General features: G+C 40.8%; 1 protein-coding gene across 1 annotated transcript in view; it reads left to right on the forward strand.

Moving 5' to 3' along the window:
- The window catches only part of LOC121276040 (aryl hydrocarbon receptor-like), a 229658-nt gene that overhangs the window by 93941 nt on the left and 111308 nt on the right, over nucleotides 1-24409 (forward strand). Inside the window, exon 3 of the mRNA XM_041183986.1 lies at nucleotides 13094-13185. Coding sequence (XP_041039920.1) covers nucleotides 13094-13185 — 92 coding nt within the window. The remainder of the gene's footprint in view (nucleotides 1-13093; nucleotides 13186-24409) is intronic.

Below are 24409 nucleotides of genomic sequence, written 5' to 3' on the forward strand. Positions count from 1 at the left end.
TCTCCTCTTGTTGCCACCCTCAGTGCTTCCTCCAAATGATGTTCAACATGGAGGAGCACTGATTCATCAGCTGAGGGAGGGCGATATGTAGTAATCAGCAGGAGGTTTCCTTGCCCATGTTTGCCATGAGACTTCATGGGATCCAGAGTCGATGTTAAGGGCTCCCAGGGCAACTCCCTCCCAACTGTACAGCACTGTGCTGCCATCTCTGCTGGGTCCATCTGCTGGTGGGACAGAACATACCCAGGGATGGTGATGGAGTCTGGGATATTATCTGTATGGTGTATGGTTCCTTGAGGATGACTGTGTCGGGCTGTTGCTTGTCTAGGCTGTGAGACAGCTCTCCCAATTTTGGTGCTAGCCCCCAGATGTTAGTAAGGAGGACTTCGCAGGGTCAATAGGGCTATGATTGCCATTGTCGTTTCTGGTGTGGGTCAATGCTGGGTGGTCCATCCGGTTTCATTCCTTTTTTGTGACTTTATAGCAGTTTGTTACAACTGTTTGCTAGGCTATTTCAGAGGGCATTCAAGAGTCAACCACATTGCTGTGTGCCTGGAGTCACATATAGGCCAGACCAGGTAAGGATAACTGATTTCCTTCCTTAAAGGGCATTAGTGAACCAGATGGGTTGTTATGGCCATCATTAGACAGTGGTTTCATGGTCATCATTAGACTTTTAATTCCAGATTTTTATTGAATTCAAATTCCATCTGCCGTGGTGGGATTCGAACCTGGGTCCCTAGCTCATTACCCTGGGTCTCTGGATTACTAGTCCAGCAACAATACCACTATGCCACCGCCTGCCCTTATTAATTGGTGTTTTAGGTGTGATTCAAAATAACATCATACAATGAATTGTCCTAAACGATATAAGGTGTTTGAAATTAAACATGAAACAGAAGACTTGGAAGAAGGAGGAGATATTGGCAAAACAGAGGGCATTTTATTAGCTACAAGATGTTTCAGCCTGGTGATGAATGTCTTGGTTGCAGAGTCCTACAACTGTGTGCGGCGCTAGATAACAGACACACGTCTACAGTCTGTGGAATAGACTCATTGAAGTGCTACCTGGACTCCTTAAATCATGAGGACCCGAATGAGATTAAGGAATATGAGAATTCCATCAGTTTTAGATCTGGATATGATAATACCCTATAATCTTTAAAAAGGGTAGTGATTCCCTGTAAGATAGCTGAAGTCAATCATTTCATCATACGGATGTAGTGCCTAGCAAAATACCATTACTGTTGAGCAGGCCGTCGATGAAGAAAGCGCTAATGAAGTTGGACATGGAAAACAACAAGACTTTTGTATTTGGAAAACCTGTGGATTTGCAATTTATGCAATCTGGACACTTTTATTCCTTTAATGAAACCTAAATTTACTACTAGGGAGATTAAAGAACTGTTATTAGCATCAGTGGATAGGAGTCTAGAAGACAAAAAGCTAATTGTGTTAAAATTGCATCGGTACTTTGCCCACCCTTCTTCACAAAGATTAAAATAATTTGCTAAAAGATGCAGGAATAAAGGATGGAGAGGACACTAAACATAGAGGAGATAAGCAATAGATGTGAAATATGTAAGAAATACAGAAGGACACCATCACAGCTCATAGTGAGTCTACCCTTAGCGAGGGATTTCAATGAAGTTGAGGCGATAAATTTAAAGGCGTGGGATAAAAGAACATTTTTATTTTATGCTTCGTAGATTTGGCCATTAGGTTAAGCCAATCGACAATCATGCAAAGTAAATAAAAGAAAATAATTGTGGATCAGATATTGGAAAAGCGGATAGGGACCAGATTGGGACCATCGGCAAAATTCCTCACTGATAATGAGGAGGAATTTGCTAACAATGAGTTTCGGGATATGTGCAAAAATATGAATATATTCTTTATGAATACAGCAGCAGAAAGCCCTTTCGTGTGTGAAAGGAATCACGTGGTGATGGATGAGATGCTTCATAAAATATTGGCTGATAGAAAAAGCTGTAAATTAACACCAGCTTTAGCATGGGCTGTCCATGCCAAGAATTCACTGCAGATGGTTGAAGGTTATAGTCCATATCAGTTGGTTTTTGATAGAAACCCGAAAATCCCTTCAGTCCTGAGTGATCATCCCCCAGCTTGGGAGGGAACTACGATTATCTCCACCTTTTCTGAGCATTTACATGCACTACACGTGGGTAGAAGGGCGTTCCTTAAAGCTGAAGTTTCAGAAAGGATTCGGCGAGCTCTAAGTCACACTGTATGACCGTCGGAAGCTAATTTTCATCAGGGAGATGTGATACACTTTTAATGAGAAGGACTTAACCTTTCCTGGGCCTTTCCACTCGTTATTAGTAAAGATGGTAAAACAATAATTTTACAGCATGGGAACCAGACTATTCGGGTATTACAAATTTGCAGGTCCGGGAAGAGTTGTGGGCGGGGAGGAGGAACCATGTACTTTTCATACCCGTAAATTGCATGATTGTCAGGATCAGCTTGCTGAGGTTGAATGTGTCTGAAGATGGACACAGTAATTTGGAACTGCCAAAAGCTGGCACTAAAGTTACATACTTGCCAGAAGGGGGCCAGTCAATAGAGGGATGCACCAATTGTAGCTAGAGCAGGGAAAGCCACTGGAAAATATAAAACCTGGTTAAATGTACAAGATAAAGGACAGGAGTTTAGGCCGATGGATTGGGAACATGAAGTAGAAAAATGGAAGGCATGAAAACGTAGCATCGGTTCGGACAGTGGGTCTGGGAGTGAACATGCCTCTAGGAAGAGATTGTGAACTGTTGAAAGAACATCTATGAATGGGTGGAGGAGGTCAAACAGTAACAGTCTGGAGTGTGATAGAGGTCAGGATAGAGGGCATAGCTTAACAAAGTCAAGGAATATGGCACAGACTGGTAATGCTACAAGGAGCAGAAGCTCATGTGATCAGGAAGTCTTGGTAGCTTCAAACAAATTAGATGATAAACTAATGAAGGAAGTCAAACAGTAAGAACTACATAGTTGGAAAGAATTTGGGGTATACACAGAGGTGCCAGATAGGGGACAAGCAGCTCTATCTCATAAATGGATATGCAGGGAAAAGATGCTTCCTGATGGGACTTATAAAGCTAAAGCCAGGCTGGTGGCCCGAGGGTTTGAAGAAAAGTTGGGTGACCAGCATATAAGAGTAGATTCAGCTAAAGCAGGAAAAGTTATTCTGAAGATCTTTTTGGCTCTGTTAGCTACAAATGCTTAGGAATGTAAGTCCATTCATATTAAAGCTGCTTTTTTGCAGGGACACCAACTTCAAGGGGAAGTTTTCTTCTGTCCACCAAAAGAGGCGCCAAATGCAGAAGGGACATTCTGGAAGCTAAATAAATGCATTTATGGCTTAAATGACACCTCCAGAGTTTGGTATTAGTGCAGTCAGTTCTGTTAAAGGTGGGCTGTCTTCAGTTGGAAGCAGACCCGGCAATGTTTTATTGGCACCATGGAGGCAAACTCGCAGGCATCTTTATGATGCATGTAGACGATTTTTTTGTGGGGTTGTTGTAGCGAATTTGAAACGGTTGTCATTAATGGGCTCAGAATGGAGTTTAAAATTGGAAGTCAAGCTTCTGGTGCATTTAAGTACATTGGATTGGAAATCAGGCAGAGCGGATCACACATCATTTTACATCAGCAATTCTACTGGGAGCATGCCAATCTAATTGGGCAACTCAATTGGCTAGCAAACAAATAAGGCCGGACATCAGTTTTGACATTTTGGAATTGAGCACTAAAATGAAGGTTGAAGAAATCATTCGAACAAACAAAACATTGACAAAATTAAAAATGTAGCAGGGTGTTTTGAAATTCCTATCTTTGGGTGATCTTAGAAAAATGAAACTGCTTTTAGTGATGCACCTTATGCAAATCTATGTGATGGATTTTCGAGTGTAGGAGCATTCATAATATTTCTCATGGGAGATAAAGGTAAATGTTGCCCTTTGGCATGGGAATTAAAAAGATACAAAGAGTTGTAAAGAATACATTGGCAGCAGAGATTCTTGCCCTTGTTGAGGCGGTAGATATGGCATTCTTTATATCAAAGATGCTGGAAGAAATTTTGAATGGAAAAGGGTGTTTAGGAACAGTACCTATCGAATGTCTTATAGATATTAAGTCACTTTGGGAAAATGTTCACTCTATGAAGTGCTTTAACGAAAAGAGATTGTGAATTGACATTGCAATTGGAGATTGCCAAGATCAAATGGGTTGATAGCAGTTACCAATTATCTGACTGCTTCACTAAAAGAGGAGCGAGTTCCAAAAAGTTATTAGAGATCCTTAAAGAGGGATGTCTTTTTCTTTCAGAAGACAAAAAAGGAATGCTCTTTTTGTGTGGACATATCTATAAGTGTTTTTTTTAAGGAGATCGAATAAGGTGAATTTATTGAATGAAAAATATAAATTGACTTTTTTTGTGATTACATAAACTTAAGGATTACTTTCTTTTTAAGAAGAGCGGGATCTGTTGGGGAAGGAAACAGATAAACGAGTTCAATTGCTATTATTAGTTAACAACCTAAGTACCCATTTGGTTGTATAAAAGGGATAACAGGTGAGACAAGTTCCCTCTGTAGAGAGTTTTAGAAATGAAAGTCTATCAGAAGGAGTCAGCCTTAGTCTTTATTGCCTAACAGCTGTTGGACCTTAGCAAAGGCCAAATATTTGATAGGTTATTCCACTTCGTTGACCAAGGATATGTTCATTCCTCCTAATCTCTTCCACTTCAGCTTGGTATACTTTAAATTACACCTCTGTGAGCCACCTTAGGATGGCTCTCTGTATTAAAGGTACTATATAAATTCAGGTTGATGATGTTGATAACATTGGCATATATTGACTTTGGTAACATTCTTGATGGATTTGATGATTCACTGTCTGCTTTTTCTATACTGATCAATTCATACAGGTGTTCTTTTTCCAGTTCATAATAGACATAGACTATATCAACGATCTCCCATATGGTTTTTATATGCTGCATTTATAGTAACAGCTCAGTTATTCTACTGGTCAGGATACATGAAAATTTAGGGGAATTTTTGAAATGAGTGGAGACAAGTTCAGGTGCTCTGGACAAGGAGATTACCCTGACATCGGGATTCCCCCTCCCACCAACCGGCATCTTTTGATAAAATTCCACCCAATGTATTTACTTGAATAGCGAGATAGCTGAAGGGCAAAAACAGTGAAAGGGTAAAAGACTCATAGACATGGGTACTGACATGCACCACTCTTCACTGGGGTCCCTTTTATGGAAGTGTTTTGGATGTGGGTACTATAGGACTAATACACTATAATTTGCTGATTCATACCGATTGAGGAATGACAACCTGTGAGGATAAGTGATGGAGGAGACAAACAGATTAGTGGAATAGGAAGATAAGTGGCAAGTTCAGAGAAATGTGAAGTATATTTTGGGGACCAAAATAAAACAGTACTTGGCAATGTATCCCAAATGGTTAAATTCTTAATATTTGCACTCCAAGATCTCAATTAAAAAGCAAGAGTACAGGCATAAAACACAATTGGGTTTTATATTTAGAAGCACTGAATACAAAAACAAGGAAATTATGTTGCATTTCTATGGTTAATCGGTTGGGCCATGTTTGAAATATATATAATCCTATGTACCCCATTATGGAAAGGATAGTGCAGTGGAAAGGGTACGGCGAAAATATCAGAAATGAGAAGTTGTATATAGTTTTGAACAAATACTTCCTAAACAGTAATTACTTCAAAAGGGAAGGGGAATCCAATGTAAGTATTTTGAGAAGGGTTTTGAAGAAGTAATTCATGAATGATTTGTTTCTGCTGGTGGCTACAAGCTACCATTGACGTTATAAGCGGCATCTTAAAAGGTTTGTGTTTTTTAAGACAAGTCATCTTTCACATTTATTCACATACGCCCAACTTGGCTTTTACGCTATTGCAATTGATGTTAGATAGGCAATACAATGTATTAAAGTATATCTAATATCAACTCCTGGAAATGTTAAAACTGTAGAAGCCTCGGATTGCTGTTCTGTGAACTACCTTGACTGTATGGTCAAGCTGAACTTAATAGTGCACAGCATCCACGTTTTGTTCAAAATTGGGCTAGATACTGCCATCCATTCCATTGACAAGACTGCATTTTACTACTGGAATATTGTCTGCCTACTTCCTTATCTCATCCCCAACATGCTGAAATCCATGTTCATGTCTTGTATTTCTTGAATCTAAACATTATCCTTGTCCTCCTTCTTGTCTCCACTCTTCATCGTCATCTAATCCAGGATTCTGTGCTGAGCTGGTTCCAACAAAGTGTCCTGCATGACAAGTTTCAATAGCGCCCTGTGCCCCAGTGCACTGATTTCAAACCCCTCTCCCGACTTGCTCCATCTTAACTTGGAAACTCATCATCTATATTGTCTGCAACCTTTGTTCTTTTGACATTAGATTACTGTTCACTCCATAGAAGTCAGTCTTTCACCCAACACCCTCTCTAGCCCTGTACTTCCTAAATCACTTTGTTTTAGTATCTTTCTCTCTTCCTACTCTCCTAAAATCCTCCCTCTTCTACTATGGCTTTATTCAATTTCTTTTTCTTGTCCCTCTTCCCCCTCTAACCCTCTTCACTTCTACCTCTTTTTCTTACAGAATTCTGATCCACTCAGTTTTGTGAATGGTAATGTATAATGTGATCAGATTTGTAAGAGATTGGAATAATGTGGTAATTGTTGTCTTGAACACCACACTTACTATGTTTCTTTCACTTTAGGAAAGATTAGTTTGCGTAAATATTGGATGGTTGCGTATATGTAGAATTTTTCAATTTCATCATTTTTCTCTTGGTTTAACAGGTTTGTAATGGATTTAAGTAAAGATAGTGAATACTAGGCATGGCTTCCATGTAAAATTGGTACCTCCTTTTTTCTGAAGTCTGAAAAATTTCTCCTCCCTTGGTTGTGGGGAAACCAAGTTCTCCCAGTGCGCAACAGCTGAAAGCTGGTAGTCTGCCCTCTACTTCTTTTGATTAGATTTATTTGTTTGCCTTCGGACCTGCACAACCAAATATAGTAACTTTTCTGTGTTTATTACAAATTCTCATTTCGCAGAACATTTGATTTCGAAAACAAAAATTTCTAGGAGAAAATAAATCACTTTTGAGTTCCTGAGACAGAAGTTGGTTCCAACAAAATAGCAGGAAAACATTCTATAGTGAATTTTCTCCAACAGCTGTGATGCGTAGAACTTTCATATCAGTTTGCACTTCTGTTAAACAGTGTCTAAATGTGTAGATAGAGAAGGAGGACTAATGGGTTTCCTACTTCCTGCCTTGATTCTACAAGGGAACAATGGGCGGAACTACTAACATAAAGAACTGTTGAATGACGCCAAATCATAAATTACATTCCTATGGCATCCCAACCTTGGATCTAAACTAAACTTGCAGCATTTATATTCTTTGGTTAAGCTCATGACTGATTAGTCCCTAGTGCTAAATGCTAGTCTTGGAGTTTTCATTTCAGGCACCAGAAAAAGAAGCATTGTTTACTTTAGTCTGACACAAATTATTGAATTCACAAGTTGCGTAATTTCATGATGAGGAAACATTTTGTTCTGAATTAATGCTTTGGTTTGGGACTTGTTTCTGCTTCTGAGTCTGTAAGATTTAGGAAGTTTGCAGTTACACAGGGATGGTTTTGAGCATTCTGGCTGTAAACCACTTTTCAAGCTGGGTTTTGTTGATTCCAGTTTGCCCAGGTTGTAATTTGTACTGTACTGAATAAGGATTTTTTTTTTCCATTTAGACCTGTTATGATCCACAATACAAGACTGGGTTGGGGGTTTGGTTGTGAGGTAAAGTTAAATTTATAAGCAGTATCCTGTGAGTTACCATTCACAAAAAATGTAACTAAGCCAGCTTTAAATTCACAACGGATAATGTTTTGTAGCTAGCGATCAAAATGTTTTAGTTACTGCAATTAAGACCGAGATTTTCTTTCATGAAAATACATTGTCCGGTTTTTGTGCTGACGTCTGCTCAATTCTAGTTTTGCAGTTCCAGCTGTCGGCTGTGAAGTCTCCTTTTCTGCACTACAGTATATAGAGTAGTAGTTTTGAGATGATCCCTAATTATAGCTTACAAACCTTTTGTTAGTGTGAGTTGAGGAACGGAACACCTTTCTATTTTCAGCACTCTGGGTTGACATTAAGAATTCCGAGGCGAGTGTGGTAAATCCAGGTGCAAAGCAGATTACTTTCCAGGGTGCCGGAATACTTTTTAAACTGCCCATATTAGAAAAGTCATCACCCAGCTCTGTGTGAGATTGTCAAAGTGGAGTAGATTCCTCTCTGCTGGAAAATAGGTTTGCTGAAACTCATTTCACATGAGGGTAAAAAAGTGCGAGAATGTTCACTTCATTAAATAGTGTAAGCCAATTTTTCCATCCGTTCAAAGCACTACTGGGCCCTGGTTTTGTCTGCTAAAATTGTTCACTATTTCAAATCATCTTGAAATGCAAGAGATAGTCCCTGGCTTCTTTTCTCTACTGTAAACTAAAACCATTCTGTCTTTTCTACCCTCACCTGAAACAATAAGTGCAAGGAGCTCAAGGACTTTGTCACTAAGATTGAGATCATCCAATCAGCTGCCTCTGCCGCATCACACTCTTCCACTAACCCACCAGGCCAAATTCGTCTAAAGTTTTCCTGCTACCCTAGCCCTGAACTTGCATCTTTTTCTAATCTCTCTTCTGTTTCCCCTCATGTCCTCATTGTATTCACCTTGTCTATAAGACCCACCTCCCTGCTCCCTTGACCCTATTCCCACTAAGCTGCTGAACTCCTAACCTCCACTATCAGTCTGCATGTTAGCAGATTAGTTAATGATTCTCTCTCTGCAGTGTTATTCCTCTATCCTTTAAATCTGCTGTCATCACCCCCTCAAAAAAACACTTGACCCCACCATCCTTGCAAATTACTATCCCATCTGTGACCTCTCTTTCCTCTTAAGACCTTGAAAATGTACTAGTTTATTTCAAAACCCTCCAATGTTTTCTTCACTACAAATATCCATAATGAGAACATGAAACCAATTTTGCTCTTTTAAGTAAAAGTGAATTGCACCGAATTCTGTAGCTCTGAGGTTGAATGAAGTGACACAAAGCCCCATAACTGAATGAATGGGCTGAGTACATCTCTCAAAGCTCTGAATATTAATTTCCTTACCTGATTGTTATCTCTGTTCTGAGTTCCTAGGCTGCATAATAATCTCTCTCAATCTGTTCTGTTCAGGTGCCTAGTTACCTGATAATAGAAAAAACACTAATGGTCAGTAATAGAATATATTCAGAAGCTTTTGCAAAGGAATTTTGGCCCATTAAATTTAACTGACTAAATTGAAATATTACTTTGACAGTGCTGTTTGTTAATATTTGTTGGAATGTGGATGCACTAGGCTGACAGTAAAGTGGACAAAACATTTATTGCAAACTGATTATAGTATTGCTAACCCAAATTCAAAACTACACTGGATGTTGTTCAAGAATGGTTTCCAGTATCTGGAAACAGTTTTGAATAAATATTAGGGTATTCCAGTCTCTTTCTGCCGCATTTTTGTATTGGATGCTTTAAATCTGTTTGAGGTTTAACTGTGAAGAATTTCTCAACTACGATATCTCAATTTCAGTAATGCAAGTGAAAAATGCTGTGGATGCTGGTAATCTGAAATAAAATCAGAAAATACTGGAAATACTCAGCAGGTCTGACAGCATCTGTGGAGAAAGAGAAGCAGTTAAGGTTTTATATCGATAACCTTTCATCAGGACTGTAAAAAGTTGGAGATGTAACAGGTTTCAAAAAGTACAGAGGCAGGGACTGGCATGGGCATGAACATTAGTGGGGGCATGGGTGGTGGTGCAGGAATGAGGGGGAGGGCAGGAGAGATTAAATGACCAAAGGGGTGAGGGTGCAAAGCAAAAGAAGGTGGTTAAAAGACAAGTAAAGAAAGAGAGGATGTCTCTCGAGTCAATGTAAATAATGATTCTGATTTTTCTATTTGCATCTCTCCTCGACATACTTCTTTGACCCCTTACTTGTCTCATTACCATTTCCTTTTGCCCTCACTGTCATCCCTTTTGTCATAATCTTTCCTGCCCTCCACCCTATCATAGATCCTCCCTATCATAGATCCTCCCTTTGGTTCTTGTTCCTCAACAAACCCCACACTCGCCACATTCCCCACTTTTCCCCTGCCTCTGCTTGCTTAAAACCTGTTATGTCTCTTAACTCTTTTTTTTAAGTGCTGATAAAAGGTCATCAACCTGAAAGATTAACTCAGTTTCCCTCTGCCAGACCTGCATATTTCCAGCAATTTCTATTTTAATTTTAGTTTCTCAGTTTCTCCTTGTAGCTCTGGTGTTTGTCAACAGTTAAAAGACTGTATGCCATTTACTGCACTTTTTCCAGCACTCTGATCTCCTTGTAATATGTTAATGTGAACTGCACACAATACCCCAGATGGAGGCAAGCCAATGTTTCATAGGCTCAGTATCCCATTATGTGATTTGTTCTATGTCAACTAATAATCCTACTCACCTTATTTATTACTGCCACATAGTGTGGATGCAGTTTTAATATTCTGTCCACTAAGTTATATCCTGTAAGCTAACGTCATTTAGTTTATAGATCCAATACTTATTCTTCCCTTGTTGTTGACATTGATTTAACTTGCCATCTCTTTGGCAACTTTCCAGTTTATCCAGATCCCTCTACATTTGATCAGTGTGTCCTTACAAACTCATGTTGGTGTTATTGCCAAATTTTAACAATCCTGTCTCAATTCCAACACTGAAAATTGGGTAGCCAAATGCTTACAAAAACAACTCGTATTTATATTAGCTTCTTTAACTTAGTAAACTCCTAAACACTTTTAAAAGAGGATTATCAAAAAAAATTGACACCGTGCAATATAAGGAGATATTAGGACAGATGACCACAGACTTGGCCAAAGACAAGTTTTAAGGCATATCTTAAAGGAAGAAAAAGAGGTAGAGAGAGGTTTGGGAAGGGAATTCCAGAGCTTACAGCCTCAGTGCTGAAGACATGGCTGCCAATTGCAGAGTGATAAAGTCAGGCTGCTAACGGGGACAGAATTGGAGGAGTGCAGATATCTGGGAGGTTTTTGCCAGGCACTGAAGACGATGGCTTTGGTCTTCCCAAAATTTTGTCGAAGGAAATTTCTGCTTATCCGGTACTTGATGTTGGATAAGTGACCTGACAATTTGGAGACAGTGAAGGGGTCCGGAGAATGGTGGTGAGGTAGAACTGGGTATAGTCCACATACATGTAGAAACTGATGCTGTCTTTATGAATAATATTGATTAGGGGCAGCATGTAGATGAGAAATAGGAAGTCGCCAAGGATTGAACCTTGGGGAACACCAGAGATAACAGTGTAGGAGCAGGGAGAGAAGCCAATGCAAGTGATACTCATTCTAATTGTGACCAGAGTAAGAATGGAATCAGGTGAGAGCAGAGGGATTCATGCATTGAGTTCCAGGAAAGGTGGGAGGTGGGAATACTTTTAAGGACTTGAGAGGAAAGGGTAGTTGGGGCAGTAGTTTGCAAGTACAGTGGGGTGGGGGTTGGGTTTTTGAGAGGTGGGATGATGAAAGCAGATTTGAAGGAAAAGGGTAGGTGGTACCTTAAGGGAGAACAGTTAACAATATTGGCTAACATGAAACTTAGGGTGGGAAGTTGGGTGGCAGTATGGTTGAAGGAGCAGGAAGTGGGTTTTTTGGACAAGATGAGATTAGTCACAGCATGAGAGGAAATAGGAGAGAAACTAGAGGAAGAGGCAAGTTCAGGTAATCGGCAGGGGGAACACTTAGAGGAAGTTTGGCCTGATGGCTGAGAGGAGGGAAGGAAGTGGCAGAGCCAGCTGATAGGATGGTTTCAATCCTAGTGTTAAAGAAGCTCATAAACTCATTTTCGTCGAAGGTGAGGGTGAAGCAGACAGGAAAGAAGGCTGCTTGGAGTAGAAAAAAGAAGCCGGGGGGCTATCTTTGCATTCCAGAATAATCCTGGTCTAGTGAGCAGTTTTGGCAGATGAGTGCAGGACCTGATAATGTTTTATGTAGTCTAGCCAGATCTGATGGTCAATGGGTAAATTAGTTGTTTGTCAAATCCGTTCAAGTCTGTGTCCCTTGGACTTAAGGGAGCAGAAGTGAAAGCCATACAAGGGGGAATGGCTAGGATGAGAGTAATGGTATTAATGATAATTAACATCACAGGTGGAAGTGAGGTTGTGCTTGAGCAGCCTGGTAGCTACAGTAATTTTCTGGTGACTGGAGGACCAAAACTTGCGTCTTTGAAAGTGGAGTTGAAAGTGAATTGGAAGAGATTTGTTCAATGAGTGGCCACTGAAGAAGGTATGGCTGGGATAGGGAAGGGGGATGTGGGTGGAGAATGATACAAAGAAGCAATCAGATGGCCTTAACTATGATTGACACTTGCTCATCTCCTGTGGTAATGATAATCAGTTGGTCTCCTCCTTCATGCATGCATGCTTAGTTGTAGAAGCTGGCCACTTCCTCCTGCCTTCTGGAAGCATCACCTCGTTTCACTCCCTCAGATCATGCAGCAGGTCTACCAGGTAAGTGCCTGAGACCAGGGGGGTGGGTGAGGCAGGGAGGGTGGCAGCCTTCCCAGGCCTCCCCTCCATTCCTGCGATTACGTAGCCTCAGGAATGCACGTTCCGTTGAGCCTTTCAAACCTATACCAAGGTATCTTTAATTAGAGACACTTCCTTTGACAGATGCACACGCCATCCTGCCCAACCACTCTGTTCAGGGAACTGTGTCTGTTTGTGTGTGTATGTAAAATCAAGTAAATTTTGCTATAGATTACTCTAATTGCCCAATAAATCAAATGTATCTAATTGCAATTGATGACTATAATAGCTTATGTTGAAATAATAAAGTGGCCATGTCATTCACAATCAGTACTTTCATTATACTTAGCTTGTAACATTTCAGTTTATACCAATAAATATGGTTTTCATTTTGTTTCCCCAGTCACTTTGAAACCAAATGGGAATGGCATCCATGGAAACAGTATAGCACCTGATCAAGGAGAGAATCTTCAGGAGGGAGAACTTCTGTTACAAGTAAGACTAGGTTCTGATGAAAGATGAGAAAAATGAATTTCTCTTTTATTTGGTGTCAACTGATTTGTAATTGAAACAAGAATTCTGTTCTTCTCTGCACTGTTGAAAATGTTTAGCCTCATCATTATCTGAATCTTGTGACCTCAATAGCTCAATGTGTTCAATATTAAATAAAATTGCCCAGATAATTTCATTCATTTCTGATGAGGGAATTTTAACAATAAATGAAGGGTTGGAAGAAATGTGATGCTGTGTACAATAAGTAAATGATAACGACAACTTGTATTTATAAAGTGCCTTTAATGTTGTTAAAATGTCCCAAAATGCTTCACTGGAACATTATCAAACAAAATTTAACACTGAGCCACATAAGGATATATTCAGACAAATGAAAGAGGTAGGTTTTAAAGAGCAATTTTAAAGGAGGAGAGAAAGGGACAGAAGTTCATTCAGGGAGGGAATTGCAAAGAATTAGAGCTTTGTCAGATGAAGGCATGGCTGCCATTGGTGGACTGGTTAAAATAATTAAACAAGATCTGTTATACTTAATTGTTTGTACTTAGACAAATTAATAGGAGCAAGTAAAGCTATACTTGCTTTGTTGGGGCGGGATGTGGTGGTGGTTGGAGGATTGGGAGATGTAATGTGGAGAAAATGTTCTAACTGAAGCTCATGGAACTTGCACTGATGTATCACACTTGCTCACTTAGTGTATACAGCTGACAAAAATTAGAACTTATACCCATGTGTGCGCATTTACTGCCTGAGACAAAAGTATGAATTTGAAAAGAATGTGAAATCAACACCGATTGTTCAGTGGTAATGGTTGGTTGGTTAGAGTTGGAAGCAATGAGCACAATATCTTAATTATATCATTGCTGTTTTCATTGTTTACTTGCAGCATTATGGTATGGGCACATTACAGCAGTAAAGAAATGAACAATGTGGTGGGCAGCAACAAATTCCTTGAAGCTGAGCATGGTTTTCAAGTAGTACATCACCTATTGTTTAGAGAAATACTTCTACGATGTGTTAGATGTTTTTGGACATAGCCCATTTTGGTTCTAATGTGTTTCTGAGCTTGTTTTGTACTATTTCTGCATTGTGAAGGTATTTATTGCTAAAGTGAAGAGAGTTAATGAAGTTCAAAACTTAAAAATCGCACCTTGGAACCTTCAATGTGAAAGTTGTTCATACTTGTCCAAAAAAGAAGTTGAACCAGTTTGAAAGTTGAAGAAAAATTCTATAGTATACCATTGTGAAGAAAACCAAAAGTCAAACTCAGTAATGGACGTTTTCTGAAAGCTACATGTGCCACCTGCCAGCCCACAACCATGCCAGATTGTTGAGACGCCATGACAGCATTTTTTTCAATGTTGTAATCTATGCATGATGCTTTGTGTAGTATTACATCTTTATTTTAATACAGTCCTAGCTGTAACATTAACAGCCAGATCACTTATGCAATTAATGTGGGGTTTGATTATAATTAAGACCCCTTCCCTGTCCCCATTGAGGCCATTTCATGGTTTGGATACCCTTATTGCACTATTTTTTTGTTTTAACTTTTTTATGTCTATCTTCCCACCAACATTGCACTCCATGAAGCCCAAGTAAGCTTAGTCAAAGGCTTCACCACTACTCCCATATCGGGACAGTACTCTTTCTAATGCTTCTTTTATGTTTGGTCATTTTGTTCAATGTGCCTCTTTAACATCAGGCAAAAATAGAAAGTTTGTCAGATGCCAAGATACTCAATACTGCAGAAAGTTTAAAGGAGTATAAATGTGGGGATGAAATAAATGAGGAAATTAGAAAAGTAAGGGGAGGGCATGAAAATATATTGATAAGTAAAATCAAGGAAAACGCAAAGATGTTTTATAAATACATAAATAGAAAGAGGATAACTAGGGAAAGGTTAGAGCCTATTGGAGACAATAAAGTAATGTGTTGAGGCAGAAGATATGGGCAAGGTTCTTGGTGAATACTTTGTGTCTGTGTTTACAAAGGAGGGTGGTGAAGCAGACATTGTAGCCAAGGAGGAGAGTGATTTAACGGATGAGCTAAATATATTGAGAGAGGAAATACTAAGGTGTTTATCATCCTTGTAAGTGGATAAACCAGGTCCAGATGAAATGTAGTGGAGTTCATTATTTTCTAATCTTCTCAGGCAACAAAGTTGGTGTCAGAGAGCTGGAGAACTGCTAACATTGTATCATTTTTAAAAGGGGACGAAAGGATAGGTTAAGTAACTATAGGCCAGTCAGTCTAACCTCAGGGGTGGGCAAATTATTGGAAAATATTTTGAGACAGTATAAGTTGTCATTTGGAGAGACATGAATTAATCAAGGACAATTGGCATGGATTTGTTTAAGGGAAGACTAACTTGTCTGATGACCTAGAATGTTTTTGAGGAAGTAACAAGGAAGGTTGATGAAAGTAGCATGTTTGATGTAGTCTACCTGGATTTTAGCAAGGTTTTTGACAAGGTCCCACATGTATAATACACTACTTAGACCCCAGCTAAATTACACTGTACAGTTCTGGTCACCAGATTACAGGAAAGATGTGGTCATACTAGAGAGGATGCAGAAGAGACTTGCAAAGATATTGCTTGGAGTGGAGAATTTTAACTATGAGGAAAGATTAGATGAGCTGAGGATGTTTCCTTTGGAACAGAGACTGAGGGGACATTTAGTTAAGGTTAATAAAATTATGGAGGGCATCGATAGACGGGATACAAAGGGTCTACTTCCATTAGCAGTGAGGTCGAGAACCAGGGGGCATATATTTAAAGTAATTGATCGAATGATTAAAGGGGAGTTGAGGAGTACTTGGTTCACTCAGTGTGGTGGGTGTCTGGAACTCACTGCCTAAAAGAGTGATAGAGGCAGAAGTCCTGATTACATTTAAAATGAAACATTTGGATTTGTACTTGAGGTGCCTTAGCTTACAGGTCTATGGGCCAAGATCTGGAAGGTGGCATTAGACTGGATAACTCTGTTTAGACTGCACGAACCCGGTGGTCTGAGTGGCCTCCTTCTGTGCCATGAATCTTTGTGTTTCCATCAGTATTATACGTTCTCTCAGTATTATACATTCTCTTCCTCCACCACTTCCTTTTAGTTCAAATCAAGGTATCCACATTTTATCTGCAACTCCAGAATTTCCATCAGTTTTTTTCTTCCCCTTGCCATCTGTAGTCTTTTAAAAGTTAACTTGGCACCATTTCATTACTGCTTCTCTATTTACCTAGCTTGCGTGCGGGCCTTTTCAACCTTGGTGGTATCCTGTATTATGGGGTTTGGTGTTTCAGCCAGGTTCCTTAAACAAAATCTTCACTTATCACTAAGTGGGATCTCATCCTTTGCAGTTTGTTGAAAAATGTTTAATTCAGTAGTTTTCAAAGCTCCTGGAAGCAAATGAAACCATTTGAAGGCAAAATTTGATTGCAGGTAGTTCAATGCTCAGGAATGCATACCATATAGCACTTGTAGGCCTAAACTCTGTTCGTATCTACATTTTTAGCCTTTTTGACTGTGACAGTACCTTATTAATGGATATATAACTAACTAGACTATAAAAGAATAGATTAAATATTATAGTTATGGTCAGAGAATAAAGCTTTATCTACTGTTTTAGCCTTTTTGACAGCTACAGTATCTTATTAATTAATATATAATTAAGTAGATTATAAAGGAATAGATTAAATATTATAGTTATGTTCAGAGGATAAAACTATTAATACATTACATGTAAGTACAATGTTATTATTGAGGTCATCAAACTGTAGTGTTATAACTCCTTCTATCTGCAACAACCTTTTGTATAGTTCCTGAGACATCAAGCTGTTTTTGTTACTTGCTTATCACTTGCTCCTGAAGTTAATGTTTGCAGTGACATTTGATGATAAATTCAATTTTACAGAGTGGTTTTAGCACACGATTTCCAAAGGTTTCAGCTCTAATAAAATATTACCTTTTTGTTAAATATAGGGTGAGCAGGAACAAAGAATTCAATTGCTTAGAATGTACACCCTTGCAAAACTGGAGTCAATGGGAATTGGGGAAAACACTCCACTGGTTGGAGTCGTACCTAGCACAAAGGAAGACGGCTGTGGTTGTTGGAGGTCAGTCATCTCAGTTCCAGGACATCACTTCAGGAATTCCTCTGGGTGGTGTCCTGGACCCAACTATCTTCAGCTGCTTCATCAATGGCCTTCCTCCCATCATAAGGTCAGAAGTGGGAATTGCGCAGTGCTCAGCATCAGTGATAACTCTGCCATGTCCAAATGTAGCAAGCCCTGGACAATATCCAGGCTTGTGTGGCACGAATGTTACTTGCCATTTGTCAGCCCAAGTGTCAGACAATGACCATCTCCAACAAAAGAGAATCTAACCATCACCCCTTGACGTTCATAGGCATTACCATCACTCACAATCCCACTATCAACATTCTGGGGGTTACAGTTGACCAGAAAGTGTACTGGATTAGCTGTATAAATAGTGTGGCTACAAGAGCAGGTCAGAGGCTGGGAACCCTGCAATGAGTAACTCACTTCTTGACTCCCCAAAGCCTGTCCATCTACAAGGCACAAGCCAGGAATGTGATAGAATACTCCCCACTTGCCTGGATGAGTGCAGCTCCTACAACACTCAAGAAGCTTGACACCATCTAGGACAAAGCAGTCCGCTTGATTGGTACCACATCCACAAACATTCACTCCCTCTGCCACCGACGTACAGTAACAGCAGTGTGTACCATCTACAAGATGTGCTGCAGGAATTCACCATGGCTCCTTAGACAGCACCTTCCAAACCCATGACCGCTACCATCTGGAAGGACAAGGTCAGCAGATAGATGGGAACACCACCACCTGGAAGTTCCCCTCCAAGTCACTCACCATTCTGACTTGGAAATATATCGCCGTTCCTTCACTGTCGCTGGGTCAAAATCCTGGAACTCCCTTCCTAACAGCACAGTGGGTGTACCTACACCATATGGACTGCAGCAGCTCAAGAAGGCAGCTCCCCACCATCTCTTTAAGGGCAACTAGGGATGGGCAATAAATGCTGGCCCAGCCAGCGAAGCCCACGTCCTGTGAATGAATAAAGAAAACATATCCAATCAAATTCTTAAGGTTGTAAAGTGACAACATAATAGATGACTCCTTTGTTGACATTAACTTTTTTGACTTTTAAAAAAAAATGCTCTGTGTACAGGCATGGGACTGTCTCCAAGAATATATCACTGACCCTTGTATTATATCTGTCAGTACATTTTATTGGCAAGTGTATTTATCCCAGTAGTGCAGTTTATCAGTAGTGCAACTCAACTTTACATAAACTGTAGATTTGCACCATGGTCCTGAAGCAAGAGGCAAAGTAGTTTTATTTTTCACAATAAGTGACTTAAAAGCTCATAATTGGAAGTAAACGAGCCAGGATCTTGGGAACTTAATCCTTGTGGGAACACAGAGATTTGAAGAAATTATAGTGTTAAGACAGTTAGCAGATGAGAAATGGGAGGCAGGCTTGAATCTTGTCTGGCACTGTCATTTGTATTGGAGTTTGTGATTGCAAAAAATGCCAGTAGAGCTCACCAACACCATAGCAGTTGATCTTTTAAAGTTGATAACTTCTGTATCCTCCATACCACATGTTTACCAGGCTTAGAGTTGATGAATGATGGCCAGTTTTGCTTCAAAAAGGCACAATTAAACTGATTTTCCTGTCATAAATTTAGTTAAGAATTTTGTACCATCCTACATAGCATTTTTAGCAATGGCCTGTATTTTTCCATGAACGATTGGCTTTAAACTATGTTCTTCAGGAGATGTGGGGCGGGGGAGTATTATTTTTTGTGGATCTGAGTGTTCTCATAAATAACCAGAATGAAGTAAATGAAATAGGAAATAAGCATATTGTTATGAAGATGTGTTATATATTACTTAATAATGTCATGGGCTGGACAAATATGTGTTGAACTTTCTGATCACACTTTTGCTGAGCAAAGGACACTGGCCCACAGCAGCTACTATGCTGCATTTGTAAAGGACACAAACTGCTTCAAGGAAACACAGAGGAAGGAGGAATCTTCCACTCCCACCAACAATGGGAATTATAGTGGGCGGGGCCATTTAATTTGGCGTGAATCAAAAAATTAATTTCCCGACGGTGGGAAGTTAGTTTGGAATTTTGTTCTCCGGCTTTCAAGGCGGGGTAAAGGCAGGTCAAGTTTCCTGCTGAGCAATGTCAGGAACCCTATTTACATTCAGTAACATGTCATGAATGCTCACTTAAAGGCCAACTCACCAAAATCACATTCCCCCTCCAAATTAAGTTCCCTCACCAGCGACTAATTAGAATGTTCTATTTCACGATTGTATATAAGTGGTGTGCGCCTGGTGAGCTTCACTTCATCCACGACTTGGAGATAAGTAGATGCTGCTTTCACCTTCCTTTTGCACTCAGTATTACAGAGTGCAGAAGAGGCCCTTCGGCCCATTGGGTCTGCACCGACACATGAGAAACACCTGACCTATCTACCTAATCCCATTTACCAGCACTTGGCCCATAGCCTTGAATGTTATAACTGATACACTGTCATTGATATGTATCAGGTGCCTGTAGCACAAGACTGGGAAGGGAGGCATGACCAGCCGGGAGGGTTGGAAGGGAGGCAGGACTGGGGAGGGGGGGTGGTACTGTTAAATTTTCCCCCCCAGACAGTCTGGGGAATGAGACCACACTGTAGGGGGCAGATATGTTCAGGAGCTCTGCATGGCACGCCTATCTTGGTCCAGTCTTGGGCAGGGAAATGCCTCTCCAAGTAGTGACGGTCATGCACAGAATTGTATGTAGGACGTGGTCAGTCAACTAAAGCATTTGGTCCTGGAGCTTCAAGGCATGATACTGGGATGCAGGGGGCACAGTCATGTTCACGGGAGGCATTTGGATTTGGTAAGTTGGTAAGGGAGCAAGAGCAAGGGGTCAGATCAGAAAAGAGCATGGGGGCATCAACTTTGAAGGGAATTGGGGGAGAACAGGAATATCCACATGAACAATAATGGGATGGAGGGGGGCACTGGATGGTTATAGTGGGGAGTGGAATTAGGAGGTGGTGACTGTGGGGGAGGATGGGAGGAACTTGGTGGGTGACAGGGGGAGATTGGAAGGTGTTAGTCGCACTCTCGAACATAAGCAGCACCATCTTCATCATTACTGAGTAATGACATAGTTGGAAAAAGAAGCCTGAAAAAAATGGGAGACATCTTAAAGCATGTAGGAGGAGTTCAAGACTACTGCTTTGGGCCAAGTGAAGGGGCACTCTATTAGATATTTGCTCAAGCCATGGAGAACAAGGTTCAGCTGAGTACTGGTTTCGAGGCTGAAATGCCCATTGAATGAGCATTGCTCATTGACTAATGGTGTGCATTCATGATAGAATCCATTAAGGTTTGGGGCTACATTTGTGTTGGTGTGATTGGCCACCTCTTCCTGACAGAGGCATGTAAAAAGGAATGGAGGATAAATTGTTCTAAGGCTATGGATGCTGGACAGAAGCTACATGCACCTTCCAAGCCTCAATATTCCCTGTTTGAAGGTGATGGCTTACAAGGTACAATGCCTAAAGTCATGACATTTTTGCAAGGCCATGTTATCTGTATTGTGTCTAGGCTCATGAGAAAGCTGATAATTGCCTGACAGAGGGTTCTTGCACATGGCTGTATTTACCCTGATCAAGACCCCTTTGTGAATGTGCAGTCATGCCTGAAACGGGGGGTTCAGTCACCTGTGGCACTCCAGGACATACTTCACCTGCAAGGGATGGCCTGGGGATGCCAGCCATGTCAACTTGGAGGCCAGGCCAAGGGCTTTGCACTGACTTCCTGGCTTGGAGAAGGGGGGGCAAACCAGTCAAGGGAAAGCCCAAATGAATTCCCAAATCTATTTGTTGACGGATGAAAAGAGGAGGAGAATGCATGCTTCAGGCAACCCTGCTTGTTCATAGCTCTAGAGATGGGCCTGTCATTGGGTCCAAGAGGAGCAGTGGTCTGAACAGCAAGAGGGAGTGGGGCCCCAAGATGCTCCCAACAAGGGGCAAATTCAGTGAAGACCAGTGGTCCAATCGTAGGTATAAAGATGATGCTGCTCCTACATGGAGATGAGCAAAAGACAATGTTGCAGGCACCTCTGCTTGTCCAGGGATATGGTAGCTCACATTTTCTACCTTCTTCATGAAGAACTGATACTGCAAGGACTTGGGGGCACCCCATGCTGGTAGCTTTGAAGGTAACCGCCTTACTTAACTTCTTTGTCATCAAGTCCTTCCAGTACTCCGCTGGGAACCTTTACAGAATCCCCTAATCAGCAACACACAAATGCATAAGGGAGCTAACAGTTGCCCTCTTCAAAGAAGCTCACCTGCTTGTCCAGTTCTGCATGGATGCTGGAAGCCAGGCTGCCAGAGTTGTTGGATTCGCAGTGATCTGTAGTTTTCCACAAGTGCAGGGTACCATCAACTGCACACGTGGCCTTGAGAGCTCCCTGACAGCAGCTTGTGAGATTCATCAATCGAAAAGGAATTCACTGTCTGAACATCCAGCTAATTTGTGATCGCAAATAGCAGATCTTGCATGTTGTCTAAGTACCTAGGGAGCTCTCATGACTCTTACATCTTGACGCACTCGCAGGTGCTACAGATCTTTGAGGGACATTGGCACTTTCAGGGCTTGCTCCTTGGGGACAAAACCTGGCTGATGACGCCTGGACACCATCCACATAGTACTGCTGAAGAGAGATACCATGCTGCACGTTCTGCCACAGGTCCTTGATAAAGCAGACGATAGGCCTCCTGAAGATGCGATTCCAATGTTTGGACCGGTCAGGATGTGCTCTCCAATACTTACCGCAGTATGCGCCCTGGATCATCATTGTTTGCTGCTCCCTGCACAACCTAGCACTATAAATGGGGGATGTGTTGCCAGAGGGAGAAATAGAGAGGAGGACGTTGAAGGGGGATGCATCTGACAAGGGCCAGGATGTAGATGAGTCATATGAAGAAGTTATCGCACAGAAATGTTACGGCAGATATGCGCATGACAGCCTGATAGATACAAGATTTCAGGATTAAAATGCATACACATTTTCACAATAGTTAGTTTCTTTTGACTTTTCTGCCTGGAAGGCCCATCACCTTCTATCTCAGTGAGAAATTCTCTCAAAAGTGCAATGTTCTCACAATGATTAGGGCAGACAGAGAGTACTGATATTTCCCAAATGATGGGATCAACCTTGGAAGAGCTTAGAGACCTAGTGCCAGGCTGTTCCCTGCAATGCCTCTTCTGGCCACTGCAGCACTGTGCCTGGAGGGACTCGAAGGCAGTACTTCTTCCTGAGGGATGGAAGTGCTGCCTTATACCAATCAGCACGCATTAGAGCACAATAGGGCATCAGGGCAGCTGGAGTTGGCGAGGTTGTGTTCCAAGCCCCTGCTATCCTGAAAATTCAGACCCATGTCCTTTTGAAGTTCTGCTCTTAACCTCTACATGGTTCACAAGTATAGTATCATCCACAGATTTTGAAATTGTGTCCTGTACACCAAGGTCTAGGTCATTAATATATATCAGGAAAAACAAAGGTCCCAACACCGACCCCTGGCGAATTCCACTAAAAACCTTCCTCCAACCTGAAAACCTCTATTAACCAAAACTCTATTTCCTTTCACGTGGCCAATCTCATATCCAGTTGCTATTGTCCCTCTTAAGTTCTAACTTTGCCCAGAAGTCTGTTGTGCGGCACTTTATAAAATGTCTTTTGGAAGTCTGTGTACAAAACATCAAAAGCATTACCATCGTCAACCCCCCTCTGTTACCTCATCAAAAAATTCCAATAAGTAAGTTGAACATGATTTGCTCTTAACAAATCTGTGCTGACTTTCCTTAATTAACCCTTGTTTGCCCAAGTGATTATTAATTGTGTCCCTAATTATTGTTTCCAGAAGCTCCCCCTTCAGCGAGGTTAAGCTTGGCCTAAATAGCCAAGTGGTTATGGTACTGGGTTTGTAATCCCGAGATCAACAGTTCAAATCTCACAATGGCAAACTATGAAACAATGTAACTTCATCTGAAACAGATGGAAACGGGTTTGTACTCGAAAGAGTTACTCAACTTTAATGCTTGGCCTAAATAGCCAAGTGGTTATGGTACTGGTTTTGTAATCCCAAGATCAAGAGTTCAAATCTCACAATGGCAAACTATGAAACAATGTAACTTCATCTGAAACAGATGGAAATGGGTTTGTACTCAAAAGAGTTACATGTTATTCTTGCATTTAGCTTGGCCTAAATAGCCAAGTGGTTATGGTACTGGGTTTGTAACCCCTAGATCAAGAGTTCAAATCTCACAATGGCAAGCTATGAAACAATGTAACTTCATCAAGAGTTCAGCGAGGTTAAGCTTGGCCTAAATAGCCAAGTGGTTATGGTACTGGGTTTGTAATCCCGAGATCAACAGTTCAAATCTCACAATGGCAAACTATGAAACAATGTAACTTCATCTGAAACAGATGGAAATGGGTTTGTACTCGAAAGAGTTACAATGTCTTTACTGGGCTTGGCCCAAATAGCCAAGTGGTTATGGTACTGGGTTTGTAATCCCGAGATCAACAGTTCAAATCTCACAATGGCAAACTATGAAACAATGTAACTTCATCCGAAACAGATGGAAACGGGTTTGTACTCGAAAGAGTTACTCAACTTTAATGCTTGGCCTAAATAGCCAAGTGGTTATGGTACTGGTTTTGTAATCCCAAGATCAAGAGTTCAGTGAGGTTAACTGACTGACCTGAAATTGCTAAGCTTATCTTAACACCTTTTTTGAACAAGGGTATAACATTTGCAATTTTCCAATCTTTTGGTGGCAACCCTATGTCTAAGGAAGACTGGAAAATTATGGCCAGTGCTTTTGGAATTTCTAATCTTTCACTTCCCTCAGTATATGTGGATATATCCATCTAGTCCTGGAGTCTTATCAGCTCTAAGTACAACAGCCCATCCAATACTTCTCCTGTATCAATTTTAAACCCTTCATGTCTCTGAGCTACCTCCTCAGTCACCATGGTCTCTCTGCACAGCATCTTGTTCCGTGGTAAAGACAGATGCAAAGTATTCATTTAGTACCCCAACCATCCCCCTGCCTCCATGCGTAAATCCACTTATTGGT

The sequence above is a fragment of the Carcharodon carcharias genome, chromosome 3, assembly GCF_017639515.1.
Source record: "Carcharodon carcharias isolate sCarCar2 chromosome 3, sCarCar2.pri, whole genome shotgun sequence".
NCBI lineage: Eukaryota > Metazoa > Chordata > Chondrichthyes > Lamniformes > Lamnidae > Carcharodon > Carcharodon carcharias.